This window comes from Eubalaena glacialis, chromosome 3 (assembly GCF_028564815.1).
Source record: "Eubalaena glacialis isolate mEubGla1 chromosome 3, mEubGla1.1.hap2.+ XY, whole genome shotgun sequence".
Lineage (NCBI taxonomy): Eukaryota > Metazoa > Chordata > Mammalia > Artiodactyla > Balaenidae > Eubalaena > Eubalaena glacialis.
In genome coordinates this window covers 52,959,790-52,982,223 of record NC_083718.1, presented here as the reverse complement: position 1 = coordinate 52,982,223, position 22,434 = coordinate 52,959,790, and the positions used below count along the sequence as shown (strand labels likewise).

The window sequence follows — 22,434 nt, the reverse complement described above, 5'->3', positions numbered from 1 at the left end:
TGCTTATTGGCTATTTGTATATTTTCTTTGGAAAAATGTCTATCCAAGTCTTTGCCCATTTTTAAATTGAGTTGTCTTCTTATTGCTAAGTTACTAGAGTTCTTTATATATTCTGGATACTAGACCCTTATCAGATATATAATTTGCAAATATTTTCTCCCATTCTATAGATTGTCATTTTACTTTCTTGATAATGTCCTTTGATGCACAAAATTTTTTAACTTGGTGAAATCCAGTTTATCTGTTTTTGTTGTTGTGTTATTCATGCTTTTGGTGTCATATCTAAGACTTCCATTGCCAAATCCAAGGTCCTGAAGGTTTACCCTTATATTTTCTTCTAAGAGTTTTATGGTTTTAGCTCTTATATTTAGCTCATTGATCCATTTTGAACTACTTTTTGTACATGCTGTGAAGTATGGATTCAGCTTCATTCTTTTGCATGTGAGTATCCAAATGTCTCAGCACCATTTGTTGAAGAGAATATTCCTTTTCATTGAATAGTCTTGGCTCTCTTATTGAAAATCAGTCAGCCATAGATGTATAAATTTATTTCTGAGCTCTCAATCTATTCCATTTGTCTATATGTCTTTTTTTATGCCAGTACCACACTATTTTGTAGTACAATTTGAAATCATGAATTGTGAGTTCTCCAACTTTGTTCTTTTTTCAATATTGTTTTGGCTATCTGGGGCCTCTTACAATTCCATATGAATTTGAGTATCGATTTGACATTTCTGCAAAAAAAGGCCATTAGAATTTTTATATGGATTGTATTGAATCTGTAGAATACTTTGGGTAACATTGCCATTTGAACAAGTCTTCCAATCCGTGAACATGGGATTTCTTTCAGCAGTGTTTTGTAGTTTTCAATGTACAAGTCTTTCACCTCCTTGGTTAGATTTATTCCTTGGTGTTCTATTCTTTTGTTTGCTATTGTAATTGGAATTGTTTTCTTAATTTCATTTCAGATTGTTCATTGGTGGTTTATATAAGGACAGCTGAATCTTGTGTGTTGATCTTTTTTTTTTTGGCTGCGTTGGGTCTTCATTGCTACGTGCGGGCTTTCTCTAGTTGCGGCGAGCGGGGGCTACTCTTCATTGCAATGCTTGGACTTCTCATTGTGGTGGCTTCTCTTATTGCGGAGCACAGGCTCTAGGCATGTGGGCTTCAATAGTTGTGGCACATGGGCTCAGTAGTTGTGGCTCACAGGCTCTAGAGCACAGGCTCAGTAGTTGTGGCACACAGGCTTAGTTGCTCCATGGCATGTGGGATCTTCCTGGACCAGGGCTCGAACGCGTGTCCCCTGCATTGGCAGGCAGATTCTTAACCACTGCACCACCAGGGAAGTCCCTGTGTGTTGATCTTGTACTCTGCAACTTTGTTGACTTTATTAGCTCTAGTAGTTTAATTGTGTATTCTTTGGGATTTATACTTATTATTTTTGTTTCCTGACTGTTGTAATATATATGTAGTCTTTGGTTGGGAATCAGGATGTAAAACCATGTATATATATTTTTATTTTCAACCTCCTAACTAATCTTCTTGCTACCGTACTTGTTCCTTTGCAGTCTGTCCTTCACATGACAGCTAGAGTAGTCCTTTAAAATTATTAATCTGGTCATACCAATTATGTGAAAAACCTTTCATTGGCTTTATACATCTGAGTAAAGCTTAAGTCTTGACAAAGTCCTACCTGATCTGCCTCTAGGTAACTTTTTGCCACTTTACCTCTCATTCATTCCAGTCATAGTGCCCTGGCCTTCTTCCTGTTCCTGGACTACACAAGGCTTATACCTATCTTAAGGCCCTTTGTACTTTCCCTCTACTTGGAGCCCTGTTCCTCCAGATAGTCACATGATTAAGTCTCTATTTCCTTAAGGTTCCTGCAAATGTCATCTTCTGAGAGGTTTTCTTGACCATCCTACCTAAAATAGCACCTAACATTCTTTATCTCTTTACTCTACTTTTTTTCCTTCGAAATACTTATCTCACTATCTGACATTATACAGAATAGAAGTTGCCTGAAGACAGGTATTTTGTTTGTTGTTCATTACTGAATCTCCAGCTTTTAGAATGGTGTCACACATAATGGGCACCCAATAAATATTTGTCAAATTAATGAAAAAATGAATTTTCATAAAGTAAAAGGAAAAAGAAACTGATATATACTGAATATTCAAAAATGGACCAAACGTACTGTTTTAGGCATTTAATATATGTTGTTCAGATTTAATCTTCTTAACAAACTTATGAGAATAGATATTCTCCCCATTGACCAACAAGGAAAGTGAGACTTAGAAAAATTTAATAATTTGCCCTAGTAAAGCTAGGATTTGAAATCTGGTCTGTAGTATTTGACTCCAAAGCAAAGGCTTTCTGTACCCTGTTATTTTTAAATTATTAAATGTGCTATGTGCTATAGAGAATACAAAGATAAATAATAAATGGTTATTTAAGTATATAAGATGTATATAATTGAATTTCAAATGAGTAGTGCTAACAGTAACTTTTATAGTTATTTGGAAAATTGAGAAATTGGTAGCCAAATTGAAATGTTTGGCACAGAGTAGGCTCAAAATGAAACATATTGATTCAATAAATTTATGAACAGATGAGAATCTGGCTCTTAAGTAATAAGTACAAATAGAATTGGTCAAAAGAAAGAGCAAGGCCATTTTAGGTACAGGGGACAACATAAGCAAAAAAGTGAATTTGTTAAAAGGATAATAAAATTTATCAGGAGATAAGAATTTAGGGGCACTATGAGATAAGTTTGGGAAACTTAATTGGAGATCAGATTGTGAAGAACTTGAATTGCGAGGCTGAAACGTTTGAATGTTATAATTATTGGAGATCTATAGGATAGTAGTGATACTGAACGTTTGTATGGGCATATGAGCAATTGAATGTAGTAATTAAGAGTATGGGCTTTGGAGCAAAACTGTCTGAGTTAAAATCCTGGCTCTGCTTTATCCTAGCTTGGTAAACCTGAGCAAATAACTTAACTTTTCTGCTGTAGTTTTCTCATCAATCAAATGGAGATGATAGTTTTTAATTCACAGAGCCATTGTGAAGATTAGATGAATTGTTATATGTAAAAATACAATCCTTAGCACATAGTAAGCATTCTATAAATACTAATTGTTGTCATTTATATGACATTTCAATTTTCACATTGCTTTCATATATACTCTTCCTTATAATTTTCATAGTAACGCTGTGAGCTAGGCATTACTATATCCAGTTCAGTGATGGACAAAACAAAGCCAAAGAAGTTGTGTCATGCCAGAAATCCCCAGCTGACAGAACTGATCTGATGGTTCTAAACTATTTCACCATGGACTAATATGCTGAAAGTCAAATTTTAGGAAAATTTTTCTGGTGGAATTTTGCAGAGTGAAATGAAGAAGAGAAAGAACCTCGAAGCAAGTTTATCAGGCTCTTGAGATAACCTAGGTTTACGTTTTATTTATTAAAAATTCTTATGCCAGGGTTATATCCTTGAGAATTAAGAGAAAAGACAATTAAAGGAGACATTATAAATTTTCTAACTAACCAATTAGTTGATATTCTTTCAGCTGTATTTAAACTTGAAACAGATAGAAGTATTTGGCCCTTGATAAGAATCTATCGCGGTGGCTTTCTTCTGATTGAATTCCTTTTTCTACTGGGCATCAACACGTATGGTTGGAGACAGGCTGGAGTAAATCATGTGCTCATCTTTGAACTTAATCCGAGAAGCAATTTGTCTCATCAGCATCTCTTTGAGGTAATCAAAGCAAGACATAAAATCCCATGAATATAGTTTACATTAGCTATATAGATGGTTTAGTGGGTACTAAAATCTATTTTCTATTTGAAGAGGATTGTTGATGTAATAATTAAACATTTTTCTTATCTCTGTTTTATTAAAGATTTTTTAAGTAATGGTAGAAATAAAAATAATTTTCTTTCTTTTTGTCTTTCCCATCCTTCATCAGATTGCTGGATTCCTCGGGATATTGTGGTGCCTGAGCCTTCTGGCATGCTTCTTTGCTCCAGTTAGTGTCATCCCCACATATGTGTACCCACTTGTCCTTTATGGGTTTATGGTTTTCTTTCTCATCAACCCCACCAAAACTTTCTATTATAAATCCCGGTTTTGGCTGCTTAAACTGCTGGTAAGTCCAGAAATTTGTGTATCATTTTTAGAGTGGTATATTGGTCATTGGCTTCCTCCAGAATGAAAACAAAACTCCTGTATTGCACAACTTCAGAAGGCATGTTCACATTGTAGTCTAAATGAGTGGTACCCCAGCTCCAGGGGCAAAGAACACAGTATGACTGGTACACCTGATGTTGTGCAGTAAGAGTGGCCCTGGGAAAAGCACTCATGCATTTTTTCCTCCAAAATGGAATATGAAGTGTCAAGATATTGAAATGACTTTAAAAATTAATAATAATTCATAATTAATTACTTTACAGATGATTTAATCAACTGTGATAACATGTAGAATTTTCCTTTAAGTGGTGCAACTATTACTTTCCTGTTAAATTGCTATAAGTAGTCAATCAAACATTTTTATTTTATGAAGTATTGGTTCTCTAAAAGCAGTAGGAGTATCTTGTCAGATCACCAAGTTTAATTTGAGAAATTGACTTTATAAATTCCATTTCTTCTTCCACTTTACCTATTTCTTAATGATCTCAAAATCAAGCAGTCTCAGCATTAAGATATAGAATTTCCTGCAAAAATGGTAGCTGTATTTTTTGGGATATTGTAGACTGCTCTGGAAAGGAACTTCTGCTTACTCCCAGATTTAACCAGCTCTATTTTGAAAATCAATTGGGAATGCTTTCATATAATTATTTCTTAGATTACAAATTACAACTAACAGTAGAGTGAAGGTTAGTAATTAAATTGACCAATCTCCACAGACTTCCAGAATTCTCATAATTATCGTCTCACTTTGTTTTTCACCTTATAAAGTATATTGCCTTGAAAACTATAGTTTTTATTTCTTTTTCCTTTTGTATGCCCCTTAGGTTTAGGAGAATTTTTATTGTTGTTCTTAGCCATATGCTCTCTTTAGCATTAACTAAATTTTTAAAATCTGAAGAAATAAAATACGACCTTCCAATTAAAAAAACATGGTAAGCAGTCAACAAATAAAAGCAGCCTATGTTCCAATATAGGCAGGTATTTATAGCAATCTGAAAAAGAAAATGGCCCAAATCTTGATTTTTTTTCCCCCCAAAGTTAATTGTTCATTTATTTGTATTTCTTCTTTCTTCCACTAGGATTTTTATCAGAAACTGAGAATCTCCCTCTTTTCCACCAACTTCATTAAATATAAATAAATAAATAAATAAATAAATAAATAAGCAAGCAAGCAAGCAAGCAAGCAAATCATTCCCTTAAAGTATAGCACCACTAGGCCTAATTTTGAGTTTGAATTATGAGTGTGGAACTTAGATGTTCAAGCATATTTTAATAAGTCATAAGTTATATACCATCACCTTTAATGTGTTTTGTCATCATCTAGAAAACATGCTTTTTAGAAGATTTCTTTTTAATTTAAGACAAAAGAAAAATTTGAGCCATTTTTCTCTTGAAATTTATACTAAAAATAAATCATTTCCAGTTAGTACAACAATATTAGATTACCTTTCTTATTTTGAGATTGTTATTTTATTTCTAGATTTTGTGGAGTTTTTAAACTGTGTTATTTGCATAAAAAATGTAACATTCTTCTGGTTACAAGGAAATAACTACAAGATTATAAACACCTATTTTTCCTTCCTAAATTATTGTGAAATCTCTATAAAGTTATTTTCAAATGAGATTTGAAAGACTTAGAAAACTCAGGTGTTAATATGATTGCATCATTACAATAACAAAATAATACAGTTGTGTACATTACGTGCTAAGTGAACATTTCCCCAGTGCATCCTTCTTTGTTTAAATGGGAAGCTGGTATGATTCATGAATGACCAGTTATTCTTATTAGCAGAACGATTCCCCATTGAGTAGACATTTATCTGTGCATGTGTTGTGTGTTAATAAATGAGGACTGTTGATGGAATGGGTTGGCAGGGGTGTAATAAGAAATAAGAGAATAGTAAAATATACTCTCAGAAGCAGTGAAATGCGGAAGGAGGCATTGTGATTTGGTATATTTGTAATAAGTGTAAATAGTAAAAATGTTATTTATAGATTATTTTAATATTAATTGACCTACTGACTTATTTTAATTCAAATCTCACTGAGAAAATTTACCCTTAGAGTTATTTCTAGTGATTTAATAAGAATGTTTCTACCCTATTTATGTTTCTCTGATACAGCTTTTTTTAAAGCTTCATCCTAAAGTAAACTACATTTCCCTTTTTCTTTTTTACTTTAATTTTTAGTGGAAAAAGAACGTGTGTCACTTGGCCATAGTGGTAGGCACTGGGCACCACTTATATTCATATCTAAATTTGAATCTATGGAATTGATATGTTACTCCTCTCCCCAGAAGAAGCTAAAAAAATTTTTTTAAGAAATTGATTTGTTTTGATATTAGTATTATATATCAAATTAATACAGTTTATTTACATTCATTAGGTCATATATCCTCTCTCCAGATCTGTATTTGTCCTACTTGGAAATCCAGTTAGGAAGCATAAACAATGCCTCAGATTTTCTGAACAAAAGTATCAAATTATTCTTACAGAAGGCTGCATAAAGTTTTTAAATTGGAGTCTTTTGCTATATTATTTTTGAATTGGTTTTTCCAATATTTTCTTTAGTTGTATAATAAAATTTTTACACATGTCTATTGTAAGAATAGATTAGAGAAACATTCTCATTTAATAATGTACTATTCTGGACATTTTATATGTGTCAATTTATTTAATCCTTTTAATAAACCATGAGGTTGGAGCTACTATTAATCCACAGTTTATAAATGAGGAAACCTAGGTTCAGGGGAATTAAATAAGGTCACAAAGCCAGGATGTAATGGAGATGGGATATGAGCTCAGACATTCTGGCTCCATAATCTGTGTTCTTAAACACTACCATTTAACAGTTAGACCTGGTGGTCACTTTATCTACATGTTTAACTTTGATTAGTGGATCAACTAACGGAATCTTAAAATCAGATTTGGAAAGAATGTGATTATCCACAAGTAGAAATTAAGACTTCATCTCCTTAACTGTTTATCTCCTTAACTTCATCATCTTAACTTAGAAGATGATAACATATATTCTTTGTAATAACTTGTTAGTGGCCTTTTTGTGTATGTGGGTAAAACATCAGATATCCAGGTTGTCTGTAGCTTTCTTAATACAGTTACTCAGTGAATTGTTATCATTTTAATTTAAATCACAGCAAAGTAGAAGTTGAAAGACCTTAGCCAGAATAAGAAAGAAAGGAGAATTCTCACTCAAAAAGGGGAATTCAGATAAATCTAAGATGAATTTGACTATGTGTTAATGTCAGGGAGTTAAGTATGATCTGTTTATTTTCATTTCCACTCACCCTACCTCTGACCAAACTACTTGTTCCCTTCTTTGTATTTCCAGGGTATTTTGTATGCCTATCTGTAATAGCAGTTACCACATGGTGCTGTCATTATTTCTTTAGGTATTTATTATTTGCCCAAAGGGATTGTGGGTCTTTGAGGGTACAGGCCATGTTTTATTTATTTAGTACCTCCACAATGCCTGACATATAGTAAATACTTAATAAATCTTTGTTAAATGCATGAATGACTATAATTATGTTCTTTCCTTCATTAGTTGTCTTATACCAATATTTACCACTCCCTTCTTTCTTTCTTTTTTCATCTTCTCTCTTCTGTCAATTTTCCCTTCCTTCCAATTTTTATTTTATGTCACTCCTTTCCTTTTCTAGTGCATCCCTCTATCTCTTTGTTTCTTATTTAATACACTGTCTTCCCCTTCTGCTCTTACAGAGGTTTTCTGTAATAGCCAGGTTTTGAGGCTGGGTGTGGCAGGTTGTGACAGTAATGGTAGTCTGTCTAATGTCAGTGAGAAATGAGAAATTTGCCCTAGGCTGCCAGTTTCACAAAAGTCCATGACTAGAGACTGAGTAAGACTTCCTGATCCTTTGTTGTTATATCCTAAATTATTCTCTTGTTTCTGTCTCTTTGAATCTTTTAAATCCATTCTGTATCTAGAGTTTCTTAAAATATTATATAAACTGGTACCAGAACCTCTTTGTGCATAAATGATTAACATCTCAATCCCTAATACCTCCTACCCCACCCTACCCTGCAAAAAAAAAAAAAAAGTTTACTGTATCTGGAGCTTATGGTTGCAAATGATAATATCTCATCTGGCTTACTGAACAACTTTCTGAAAGAGTAAGCGAGTGATCAGAGATTGAACTGTGGACACAAAATATATCAGCTCCAGAAAGTAATGTCTTAAAGCCTGTATTGTATCCTGCAGACCCCTGGTCTAAATTCCAAAGCTCCAAGACAATACCTGTCATAGATAGTTGACACCCAGGATTGATTTGTAATATAGTCATTTATTATTTCCCTAAAATAATCAAGGGAATTATTTAGAGAAAGAATAGAAAGAACCAGCCAAGTCTGAGAGAAGAGAGCCGTAGTCTCCCAGGCTGGATATGTCCATTAAATGAATATACCTAGATGGCAGGAGAGCTATAGCTTTAGACTCATTTTCTCAAAACTGTTGCTTATGGGCTTCCCTGGTGGCACAGTGGTTGAGAATCTGCCTGCCAATGCAGGGGACACGGGTTCGAGCCCTGGTCCGGGAAGATCCCACATGCTGCGGAGCAACTAAGCCCGTGAGCCACAACTACTGAGCCTGTGCAGGCGTCTGGAGCCTGTGCTCCGCAACAAGAGAGGCCACGATAGTGAGAGGCCCGCGCACCGCGATGAAGAGTGGCCCCCGCTCGCCTCAACTAGAGAAAGCCCTCGCACAGAAACAAAGACCCAACACAGCCAAAAATAAATAAATAAATTTTTTTAAAATTTCTTTGAAATCAATAAAAAGAGGCCCTGTCAATAGACAATAAACCAAGAAAGAATAGTCAACATTTCTAACAATCAAAGAAATGCAAATTAAAGCAACATACTATTTTTTTTTTAAAACTGTTGCTTAGTCAGAATTCCTTGTTTTAGGAGTCCATTTTCACCTGTGTAAGATAGAAAGGGTCTAACAGGGTGAGGAGGAAAGCTGCCTTCATCCCATCTTCACTTCACTCAAGGCCTTTCAAGGCAGTCTGTACAATTTGAGCTTATTTCTGGTGATTAGTGTCTAATTCTTTCTCTCTCTGCAATGCCAGGATTTTCCTTTGCAGTGGTAAACAGGCTTCCACAAAATAGAGTTAGGGGGAGTTATTGTTATAGGTCTTCTGTAAAATGGGGATATGGATAACACCTAGCTCATAGAATTGTTATAGTTAATGGATTATAAGAAATGCATTATGAGAAAAATACACAGAGTGGATTAGTGCTCAAGACATATAACCTGAATTTATTTATCATTGTTTTTGTAACAGTGGGATGTGGGCTGATTTTTGTGGCATAATTTGAAGACAAATGCAATTATCACCATGGCATTAGTGAAATGAAAGTGACTTTCGTTAGAGAATAATACATACTTCAGACGAGGTGCTATCCTCCCCTTCCTATCCTGTGTAGGCAAAGAAGAGCTTTGTATTCAGTTAGCTAAGATGGGAGAATATTCCAGAAATTATCATAGCACATGGGTCTCCAGCAAAATTTAATTTAGACCCTAACGCTAAATGTCCTCTCGATGCATTTGTGCCATTCTCTCTGCTTTCCACTTCAGCTCTTCCCACCTCTCTGCTTTCTGTTTTCTGACTGTAGCTATTCCTGCCTTCCCCCTGCCCCACCCTTATAATTCCTTTCTTAGTTATCCATTCAATCCCTTCATTACTAATTCTCAACCTAGCCACTGTTGCCAGGTCCCTGTGTTTGTGATTGGTTCATTGGTTTCCGTTTTATCAACTAAAGTAATCATGCTGCAGGGTCAGACATGAATTAGAGAAATTTAATATGAATTTTCTTGTTTCTGTGTTTTCTGATTTTTTTCTTTCTCCCAGTTTCGAGTATTTACAGCCCCCTTCCATAAGGTAGGCTTTGCTGATTTCTGGCTGGCCGATCAGCTGAACAGCCTGTCAGTGATACTGATGGACCTGGAATATATGATCTGCTTCTACAGTTTTGAGCTCAAATGGGATGAAAGTGGGGGCCTGTTGCCAAATGATTCAGAAGGTATGGTATGAATGTGCATCCACACTACTGAACTGCCAATGTAAACCAAGAAATACTGGGAATGATAACTGAGGAATTTAAGATCATCCAATAATATTACAAATTTAATTAAATGTACTTGGCACTCCTTTAGCAATCTCTTTATCTGATATAATTTGGCTCTTAAATTATATATTATAATTTTAGCCATTCATTTGCCAGGAGATTTACAACTTAAAGAATTCTAAAACTAAAAAACTTCTAATACATTGGTAATTAAATCATAGATGCTTTAGTGTCAACAATTGCCATCACAGTATTGCTTTACTATGATCAAAAATACTGATAATTTAGAAATTAGATCAAGTGCTTTGAGAAAGTCATTATAGATGTTTTTAAATTCTTCTTGGGTACCTTATTTTTCTTTTGGCTCTTTTTATCACTCTTTGTTTATGCCAGGTGTTCAAGTTACTAAGGAATTTTCCCTTAATGACAAAGACCAACTTTAGACAGATTAGGTAACATCTGACTAACAAAAGTTAATGAAGCCAGTGCCAACACATTTTCATTGATTGCCAGCAGATCACAATTCTGTTGTATGTTGAACCACTCTGATACATTTCCAGAATTTGAAGAAAACTGATTTACAAACTCTATTCTTCTCATTTTAAAAGTATAAACTCTGCTGTTTGTTTTCTTTGTTCGTTTTATTTTTTTTTAAAGAACAAGAGTGTGAACAACCTATAGTGGGTATATTGTAGTGGTTTGGAGTTCATGATATTGACTGGAGTCACCAGTGATATATATAGGTTTTCCAGATGTTTCAGAGCTAATTTTTTTCTCTTTGATTAGTGTATTCATCTTCTAATTGTCTTATAGTTTTACCACACTCCAAAGAAGGTGATTCCAGAATACATAGTCAGAAATCTGAGCCGGCAGATTTTTCTAAGTTCCCACTGTGTATTTTACCTTCTCTCCGCAGCTTATCAACCACTAAAAAGTTTAAGAATATAATAGTTGCAAAGAAAAAAGTGATTCTGAAACCCAGGGTCCTTGCTTTTATGGACTTCCTAGTGGTTATGATATATGACTCTAAATGATGTGAACAAGTTATTTTTTTTTAATTGTAGTCTTTTCTTCTTTGAAATCTTCACAGAACCAGAAATTTGCCACAAATACTCGTATGGTGTGCGGGCTGTTGTTCAGTGCATTCCTGCTTGGCTTCGCTTTATCCAGTGCCTGCGCCGATACCGAGACACAAAAAGGGCCTTTCCTCATTTAGTTAATGCTGGGAAATACTCCACGACTTTCTTCACGGTGACGTTTGCAGCCCTTTACAGCACTCACAAAGGTATTCATTGATTGTGAAAAGATTTTTCAAAATCTGGATTTTCACCACTTGAATCTATTTCTTACTCTGGTTACCTTTCCATTTGTCATGCTTCTTTTTTTTCCATTGAAGCTCCAGTCCCCTCAGGTAAACTACTTTGTTTTTGAACACAATTTTAGTCTCATTCCAGTATTTACTAACAAGTACCATTAAAAAGAATCAAAGTCATCTGGAAGAGAAAGGATTTGTGATAACGTTTGAAATCCTGAATTATGTTTAATGGGTTCAATCCAAGACACCTTGGGTTTTCATCTGGATTTTTAGACTTCTTGTTCATTAATGAGGTTAGGAAATGCTAGGTGAAAAAGATTCCCTCTGGCAATCATGTATATTTTTAATCGCTTTCCTTCACCAAGTAGTAAGGATTGTTTCCAGCCTATTTAACTGCAAATTGAGTTCTCTGATCTCTCTAGTTTCTTATCTCCATGGCAACCAGTTATTACTTGAGACTGTTCTTCTGTTGGGAGGAGAAAAAAGACTTTTAGGTTCTGAGCCACATACAGGCACTCCTTTTGAATTTTTAACCTTCTCCTAAGAACTGTCAATCAAAGATCTCACTTCCTTTTACTAAAATGCCTTCCTTCTTTGTCTATTTAAATCAGTATCAGCCTACACCTTAGAGGCTGCACTCTCATCTGTGAGTGGTAAAGAAATGTTACCAATTGAAGTTATTACAATTATTTTTAGATACTTTGATAAAAAGTTCTTTTTCTGTGATTTTTTTTTTAATTGAGATGCTGTATTTAGGAGCCTTAGCTAGTGCTCCAGAACTGCTGCTGTGTGTCTGATGGTCTTGAAAGATTAGGGTGGTTGTTTTTTGTAAAGCTTGTGATTTGGTCCAGCAGACCACTTTATAATGTACTTCCACTTTTTGCAGTAGATTCTGTGATTGCAGTAATATTGATAATGCAGTCAATAATTTTACCACTATGGAGGCACTCTTGTTAAATGATATAATTTAACTAGGTACCTCAGTGAAAGAAATACATCCTGAAGCTCCCTTAATTTTTTTTTTTTAACTCCTCTCTCATGTGCACCTACTGTTTGGCCAGCTCTTCAGACTCTCCATTGTACATGCTTACCCGTTGGTCAGCCTGGGATACTGGTAGATTTTGTACTCAGATTTTGCATTTTACCCTTTCTGCAGGTCTTTCCCTTCAAGGATTACCCCTCTAAATTTCTAGCTGTTCCATCAACCCTGACTCTGTCCTGGAGCAAGTAAGACTGATTTTTCTGTGACTGGAGTAGAAAGAGGGTATTGGGAGCACCCTCAGGCAAAAAACCACAAACTCACAATTCTTACTCTTTATGCCAACATCTTTTCAAAGTAAGCTCAGGCTTTTTGCCTGCTTTTGGTGGCTTTCCAGTGCCTTCTAATAGTTATTCTTTTTTTTTTTTTTCCTTGAAGTATAATTGACTTAACAATATTATATTAGTTTCAGGTGTACAACATAGTGACAATATTTTTATATAATACAAAGTGATCATGATAAGTCTAGTTACTGTCTGTCACCATAAGAAGTTATCACAATATTATTGACTATAATTACTATGCTGTACATTAGATCCCCATGACTTATTTATCTTATAACTAGAATTTTATACCTCTTAATCTCCCTCACCTATTTCACTCATCCCCTAACCTGCCTCCCTTCTGGCAACCACCAGTTTGTTCTCTGTATGTATGTCTGCTTCTGTTTTGTTATGTTTGTTCTTTTTTTGGTTTGTTTTTTAGATTCCACTTATAAGTGAAATCATACACTATTTGTCTTTCTCTGTCTGACTTATTTCACTTAGCATAATACCCTCTAGGTCCATTCATGTTGTGGCAAATAGCAAGATTTCATTCTTTTTTATGGCTGAGTAATATTCCATTGTGTGTGTGTGTGTGTGTGTGTGTGTGTGTGTGTGTGTGTGTGTATACCCCCCAAATCTTTATCCATTCATCTATCAATGGACACTTAGATTGCTTTCATACCTTGGCTGTTATAAATAATGCTGCAGTAAACACAGTGGTGCGTATGTCTTTTCAAATTAGTGCTTTTATTTTCTTCAGAAAAATTCCCAGAAGTGGAATTGCTGGATTGTGTGGTAGTCCTATTTTTAATTTTTTGAGGAATCTCCATACTGTTTTCCATAGTGGCTGCACCAATTTAAATTCCCACCTACAGTGCACAAGGGCTCCCTTTTCTCCACACCCTCTCCAACACTTGTTTTTTGTTGTCTTTTTGATAATAGTCATTCGGACAGGTGTGAGGTGATATATCATTGTGGTTTTGATTTGCATTTCCATGACGATTAGTGATGTTGAGCATCTTTTCATGTGCCTGATATCCATCTGAATGTCTTCTTTGGAAAAATTTCTGTTCAGGTCCTCTGCCCATTTTTTAATCAGGTTGGGTTTTTCTGCATGTTGAGGTGTATGAGTTACTTGTAGATTTTGGATATTAACCCCTTACCTCATATATCCTTTGCAAATATCTTGTCCCATTCAATAGACAGCCCTTTCGTTTTGTTGATAGTTTCCTTCCCTGTGCAAATACTTTTTAGTTTGATTAGGTCCCATTTGTTTATTTTTGCATTTGTCTCCCTTTCTAAGGAGACATATCCAAAAAAATATTGCTAAGACATGTCAAGAGCATACTGCCTATGTTTTCTTTTAGGAGTTTTAATGTTTCGGGTTTTACATTTAAGTCTTTAATTCATTTGGGGTGTATTTTTGTATATGATGTGAAAAGGTAGTACAGTTTGATTCTTTTGCCTGTAGCTGTCCAGTTTTCCCAGCACCATTTATTGAAGAGGCTTTCTTTTCCCCATTGTATATTCTTGCCTCCTTTGTCATAGTTTAATTGATCATAAGTATTGGGTTGGCCAAAAAGTTCGTTCAGGTTTTTCATAAGCTGTTATGGAAAACCCGAACGAACTTTTTGGCCAACCCAATACCTGGGTTTATTTCTGGGCTCTCTGTTCTACTAATCATGTGTCTGTTTTTGTGCCAGTACCATATTGTTTTGATTATTGTAGCTTTATAGTATAGTTTGAAATCAGGGAGCGTGTTACCTCCAGCTTTGCTCTTTCTCAAGATTGTTTTGGCTATTTGGGGGGGGGGTCTTTTGTGTTTCCATACAAATTTGGGGGGTTTTTTTTCTAGCTTTGCAGAAAATGCCATTGGTATTTTGATAGGGATTGCATCGAATCTGTAGATTGCCTTGGGTAGTATGGTCATTTTAACAATATTAATTCTTCCTATCCATGAAAGCTCCCCAAATTTTAACTCTTGGTGAAGAATGCTATTTTTCAGTCCAGGCATGCATCATGGTTCAGAAGGTTGTTAATAGAGAATTTCTAAATCAGGCAATTAATTTGATACATGCTACCCTGTGGCTTAATAACCCTTTACTTTTGTCCCATCCTGGGTAAAATTGAGTACTGGTTTTTCTTTTCTTTTTTTTTTTTTTTTTTTGGTTGAATATTTTAGGATATAACGTATCTTTAACTGTACTGATACTATTCAGTAAGAAGCTGAAAATCTGAATTCCTCGAATCTGCAAACACTCCAAATCTGAACACCTAAAGCTAGAAGCAGTGGTTTGGATAGTATTGTCTTTAGATTTTTTTTGTTGTTGTTCATGTACCCATTAAAATAACCTTTTAAACTATTGATATATTATTACTTTATTATCTTTATTTTATTATATTAAACTATATTACTTCTCAGACATTTTTAAGTTTATGTCTGAAATTTTTTGTCTTAAATTTAAATAATTACAAAAAAGTCTTTTCCCTTAAATTTTAAATATTTACATTTTAAAACAAAGCTGCTAAAGTGTTTCTACTAAGCGTACCCAGGTAATCTAAATATAAAGGCATGGTACCATGATTTAATTTTTTTTAATGAAGCAATTCTACAATAGTCAGAAATTTTACATATCTGTCCCATTGAACTTTATTTTAGTATAATATACTTTTGTTTTAATGACTTTTGTCTGATACATAGTATGTAAATTGAAATTAAATTATTAATTTCCTATTAGTAGGAAAATTAGTTACTAGGAAGATAAATTCCTATTATTAGGAAAAATACTTGTTAGAATAAATTTTTTCTTTCTTTGTTGTAATTATCATTACTCTGATTTTATCTATAGTTGTCAAAATAACATTACAAATTTTAATAATTATTACACATAAATATTTCTTTTTTTAAAAAATAAATTTATTTATTTATTTATTTTTGGCTGTGTTGGGTCTTCATTGCTGCGCACAGGCTTTCTCTAGTTGCGGCGAGTGGGGGCTACTCTTCGTTGCGGTGCGCAGGCTTCTCATTGCAGTGGCTTCTCTTATTGCAGAGCACAGGCTCTAGGTGCACGGGCTTCAGTAGTTGTGGCTCGCGGGCTCTACAGCGCAGGCTCAGTAGTTGTGGTGCACAGGCTCTAGAGCACAGGCTTAGTAGCTGTGGTGCACGGGCTTAGGTCGCTCCGCGGCATGTGGGATCTTCCCGGACCAGGGCTCGAACCTGTGTCCCCTGCATTGGCAGGCGGATTCTTAACCACTGTGCCACCAGGGAAGTCCCAGTATTTCTTAATGAGATAAATTTATATTACTTATTACTCTTCCATTTTTCAGTTTTTATATAAGTAAATCCTGAGAAACTTTGTTAGCATTGCTGTATACGTAAGAATGGAAGTTTTGTTGTTTCATTGTCCCTCAGTTTTTTGGACAAATCCTGAATTATATGCCCCCAAAAATTGCATAGTAGTCTATTATTAATAATTATTTTTAGTGATCTATCAAGTTTTCTTTGTTGAAAGCAAAGAGTTGAAAATAAACTGAGTAAAGGATTGAACATAAACTGAATGAAAAATGATTTGTTAACTAGTCACTAGAGTCATTCACTTTCTCTGTTTCTGGACAGTATACCAAAAAGCTTGAGTAGGACCAATCATATATTTAGTTTTAAAGGCTCCTTGTTTGGTTCAACATACTCAAGAAACAATTAGGAAAATTAAAATATTGTTAATTTTAATACATTTTTCAATGCAGTGTTTTTGATGAAATGCTTTAACACATTTTTTAAATGTATTTTTGAAAAAAAATTTTGGAACTGCAGATTACACTCATCCAATTTATAGAGAATATCTGCTATATACCCTAATTAGAAAACCAGTCAGCCAAATCAGAAAAAGTTCTGACTTTACATACCTTAATTTAAAATACTTTACTGTTAGGGGATATCTGTATGTGTATGGCTGATTCATTTTGTTGTGCAGTGGAGGCTAACACAACATTGTAAAGCAACCGTACTCCAATAAAAATTTTAAAAAAATAATAATAAAAAATAAAATAAAATACCTTACTGTTAAAAATGCTAACCATCATCTGAGACTTCAGTGAGTCTTCTCATGCTTTTGCATTAGAAACATCAAAGATCACTGATCATCATAACAATTATAATAATGAAAAAGTTTGAAATATTGCAAGAATTAACAAAATTTGACAGAAATACGAAGTAAGCAAAAGGAAAAATAGCACCTGTAGACTTGCTCAACACAATTTGTAAAAAACACTTGTCTGCAAAGCGCAATAAATCGATACATGACAACAACAAAGTTTTGACTGAAATTAGTATACTTATGTATACCCCTGTGTAAACACCTTACTTTTTAGTTTTAATTCTGAATTAGGTAGGGAGGTGAGTGGGTAAGTAGATGCATAGATAAATTAAGAATTATTGAGAATATTCTATGTATCAGGCTGTGCCAGGCAGTAAAAAAAAGAGCAACAAACAAGACACGATTCTTGCCCTTAAGAATTTATAATCTAGTAGGGGAAATAGGTAAAAAGGCATTCATTGGTTGCACAACAATGTGAATATAATTAAAACTTCTGAACTGTACACTGAGAAATGGTTAAGGTGGTAAATTTTATGCTGTGCTTTTTAGCACAATTTAAAAAAGAGAGACGTTAAAATAGAGGGTAAAGAGATAGCAGGGTTACCAGAACAGCCTACATACAGCTTAAGTTCCTCACCCAGCCTCTAGGCCTCAGGAAGGGAAGCGTAGAGAAGACTTCCCAGAGGTGATGGTTAAGCTATATCTTATTGTCTATATTAAGTTAGGGAGGATTCCACTTATACCATTATGTGTCAAAACACAAGTCTGTGGAATTTATGAGTGATAGAAGTGTTACAAGTGTTACTCTTTCCCAGTTTTGTTCATCTTTATCCCTAGGGCGTTCCCCCACCCCCACCCCAGATAAAACCCTACCTTCAAAGCGGAGATCATAGTATCTGTTCTGTTTATGTCACAGATTTGTTGTAAGGATCAAATAAGGCAGCGCACATGAAATCAAGAAATTCTAACTTGCTGTACAAGTGGAATTTATCTTTAAATGAAATATAATTCTCTTTACTGTCTAGAGCTAGTATATGTGTGTCTTCCTTTATGGAAAGTCTTTTCACAAGGAACACTTACGATCACCTTGAGTGTGTGTGTGTGGATGAGGGTGTTGTACTGGGTAAGTATCAATTAGGAATGTGTTTGGTTTTTTATTCAAGTAACACATCTGTTTACTGACTGAACTTGATTCATGTGCCCACAGTCAAATTTTTAAAAACACAAGCATTTTTTAGAGGGACCATTGATTGTATAGTTTAACGATATCCCTAAAATTAAAAAAAAAAAAACACTTTTTGTAGTTGCTACATATTAAATATTTATATCACTAAATTTTTTTACCAAAAAAGACAAAGGAACCCATGACAGAAAATTTGACATTGAATGGTGATCAAAAGCAGAATTTGATTTCTATTGTTTTCTTGGACAATATTCCAAGAGAAAAGGTATCCGAAAACATAGACTAGAAATGATCATTGAGTTAAAAGAGTAGATTCTGCATGGTTACTGAGGTTGATCTTTTTCTATTGAATGTGTATGTGCTATTGCAAAGGATAAATTTTCTCTGGGGAGAAGTGTAGAAAATGGTGAGGTAACTTTGTTCAGACTCAGGAATCTGAGTCTTTTCAGAGAACTAGCCTACAAGAGTTACCATGGTAACAGCATTATTGGGGGCATTTTCAAGATTGTTTCAAAGGTTATGTCTTATGCCTCATGATTTGTAAAAATGGAGGCGCAAGGGTTAACTGTATACTTAGAATCACTTTTTAAAAGGTGAGGGAGGGGGGTTAGGCCCATTATTGGGAGAATAAGTATGATAATATTGCAGCTAGTCCTTACTTGTAGTAAGAAGGAAACACTTTAAACATTTCCGTATATTTTATTTTCTTTCTTTGATTTTAGAAACAAAGGATTTAGCTCTCAGCCAATCTTATTTTAAGAATTCGCATTTCGTTACAAGCCTAAATTAGAAGCCAATTCCTACAAGTTTTTTGTTGGAATTGCGAGTGGAGGAGACAGGAAAGTACTTTAAATGGTTTTTGTGTGTCCTTGAGGTTTCTTGGCCTTGGCAAGGAAAAGCCTGTGGGAGGTACAATAATAAAAAAGCCATTGTGTTTTTATTTCTAATCCATTGATGGGGAGAGAGTACTTCATTAGATTTTCTGTTTTTCATTTACAGTTTCTAACATTCTAAAATATTTATAAATTCTTAGTGGATTTTGCTCTTTGCTGTTCTCTGAATACATAGAAGAAAAAAAACTCTTAAATACTTCATGTTTTACTTTAGACTCCTTTGTTAGCATTTGTTAGCATTTACTATTAGACATTTTTAAATACTTGGAAAAAAGAGATACTCTCTACTCACTTAAAAGCCGAGTTCATTTGTATTTCTTTGCTTGGTTGTTTTCCAGTGCCCAGATCTCGTATATCTTCTAGATCCCTCCTTGTTTAACATTCTGTAAGGGGTGCTGTGTCCCCTAATGAGGATTCCTCAGCAGTAGTTCAGTGCCTTCAGTGCAAATAGGCATTTCATTGTTTTGGGTGAGCACACATAGTCCTGAAGTGCTTCCTCTCTGGGGGTATGGCCAGTTTGTTACGCTGTTTCTACCCTGAATAATGAGCTTCTATGCCAGAATTTCCAAATTTTAGTCTTGTTATACTATAGTAGAAATGCTTCTTGTTTTTTGTTTTTTTTTAATCTCTAGGGAAACTTTTGTTCCATTAACTTTTTAAAGACGTACACAAAATTTTTTAAAACAACTTATTTGAATAAATGCTTTCATTTTGGACTTAGTATTGAAAGTAGCTCTAATCTTTAACCCTTTTGAAATTTGATACATTTTGCTGTAATTTCTCTAGCCTAACTAATAATGCAGACAAGAGATAGATTATTTTAGAATTCACCATTTGTCAGTATTGGCTTAAATCCTGCTGATGCTATAAAATCAAATGTGAGGTATTGTTTCTTTCTGATTATTAAATTGACCTTAATAGTATTTCTTGAGTAACTTGTATCTACTTGGCATTGTGCTGATTTTAAATGGTTTTATAAATATTACACTAACAATCCCATTTATATTTCACCTTAAGTTGCTTTTAAAACATTAATTATAGCTTTGAATAAATTATATTTTTGTATCATCTTTGTCATATGAAAGAAAAAGCTTTTTAAAAAAACACTTGTCCTTATACCCTGAAGCTGTTTTTGTTGACTTTTCTCTAATCACCTTTGTTTTCTTAATTGCTCTTATAACTGACAGATGTAATTTGTTAGCATTTCTATGTAAATTGTGTTGCTTTTGAAACACTCATGCACAAAAATTTAAAGTTTAAAAACAATCTCTATTATTGTTTAGATACTGCTGGAGAATCTGTGATGTTTAAAAGAACAAGGTCAAAATTATTTATGAATTCAACTTTATGGAGCAATTTGTCTAATTGAAAAAGAATTTAAAGACAAGTACTTGCAAATAAAATTTTTAAATTTTAATTTATATATTATTTTATATTATATATAATTTTACATGAGACTCTTATTGGTGAAAAGTATAAACATCAAGAAAAGGTATAGTGTCTAGGTATTTTCAGCAAAAAGAAAAGAAAAAAAGAGAAAAACTGAGCAGGCGAATGAATTATGAGGCCTTAAGTTCCTGCTAGGTATATGTTACTCCAGGGAATATAAGTAGTAGATTATATATGAATCTCTTTCTTTCACAGTTTCATAATATAATACAATAAGCGTACTAATCAGATATTGCTACATAATAAACCACCCCAAAACTCAGCAGCTTAAAACAGCAGTAATTTATTCTCCTTTATATATGTGTATATATTTATTCTCCTTTATGTTTGTGGGTCAGCTGGGAATTGGTGGAACTAGGCTGGGGTCAGCTGAATAGCACGGCTTTAGGCCGCTGTTCCCATTGGGTTTTTGGCTCTTTCCTGAAAGTTGGGTTTGAGTTTGTTACATGTTTGTTCGTTTTGGGGTCCCAGCTGACAGGGGCAGCAGTTATCCAAGGAAAAACTCTTTATGTGGTACTAGCAGAAACAATTACTATTGCACAAACACTTTTTAAGTCTGCTTGTCTCACATCTGCTAACCTCCCACTGGCCAAAAGAAGTCATATAGCCGAGCCTAAAGGAAGTCTGCCCATCCTGAACAGCCAAAGCAAATCTTTAAACCCAACATGAATGGAGTAAGAGTCACGGAAGAAAGGAGTGGATATTTTTAAACTGTAATCTAATCACCACAAAACAAATTAATTTTAACTGATTTTTTTTTAATTGGAAAAGGATATAAACATTATATTGTAGAATAAACATGGCTAATAAACATGAAAAATGTTCTACTTTACTAGTAGCAAAAGAAATGCAAATTAAAATCATATTTAATCAAGGAAGTGATGATACAAATTGCTGGCAAGGATGTAGAGAGATGAACACTCATTTTGTTGATTGAGTATAAATTGGTAAGCAATTTGGTAATTCTATCAAGAGTATTAAAATCATTCATACCTTTTGACGTAGTAACTCCCTTTCCATAACTTTTTCCTAAGGAAGTGATTAGAGAAGTGGGTATAAATGAATATATGTTCACAGCACTATATAGTAAATAACGAAAATAATCTTATGAATGTCCAGCAGTAGAAGAGTAATTTAATTACAGTGAGTTTATGGTACATGGAATATTATACAGTGGCTGGTCAAAAGTGACCCAAAGCACCTGCAAATAGTAGATGAAGAATAATGATATTATTTAAAGCTAATAATTATTGAATACTTCTATGAGCTAACATTCTTTTAAGCATTTAACATGTATTAACTCATTTAATCTTTGCAGCAACATTATGAGGTATTAGAATCAGAGCTGAATGGTAGTTAAAGTGGCAAAAGCAAATTTTATTCAGGAACTGTTGCAATAGAGGAAAAGTGATCTCAGTACAGAACTGGGCTCAATTCTGAATATAGAATGGACCAGTGGGGATTTATAGCCAAGGAGCTGGGTGGTGGTCAATGAGTGGAAAATTGCTAAAAGGAAACATCAAGGGTAAGGGAGGATTTTGGCTAAACTGACTTGACAGGATTTTTGCTGAAATCAGATCAGGGTGATCAGATGCCAAAGGTGGAAGGAGAAGAATTTGATGAGAGATTGAGGGTGATCAGATATCAAGGGTAAAGGGTTCTCTCTAAACTGACTTAGCAAGATTCTTGCTACAACTGGGTGATGCATGCTTGACAAGGATGGACACCAAGTTTAGGTCTAGGGAACTTAGAGGAGCCTGACTATAGTTAGGTCAAGGAGAGTCTTTATCCATCCATCACTTCTGCTGGGTGCTACCGACTGACCCTGGAGTAATATGGGAGGGAATTACGGAGAGATGTGAATACCAAGGGGCAAGGAACATTGGATGC

General features: G+C 34.3%; 1 protein-coding gene across 1 annotated transcript in view; it reads left to right on the top strand.

Annotated features, from left to right (window-relative positions):
• The window catches only part of XPR1 (xenotropic and polytropic retrovirus receptor 1), a 205,353-nt gene that overhangs the window by 152,405 nt on the left and 30,514 nt on the right, over positions 1-22,434 (top strand). The window contains exons 8-11 of the mRNA XM_061185655.1: positions 3,579-3,769; positions 3,981-4,160; positions 10,089-10,260; positions 11,396-11,590. Of these exons, the coding sequence (XP_061041638.1) occupies positions 3,579-3,769; positions 3,981-4,160; positions 10,089-10,260; positions 11,396-11,590 (738 nt within the window). The remainder of the gene's footprint in view (positions 1-3,578; positions 3,770-3,980; positions 4,161-10,088; positions 10,261-11,395; positions 11,591-22,434) is intronic.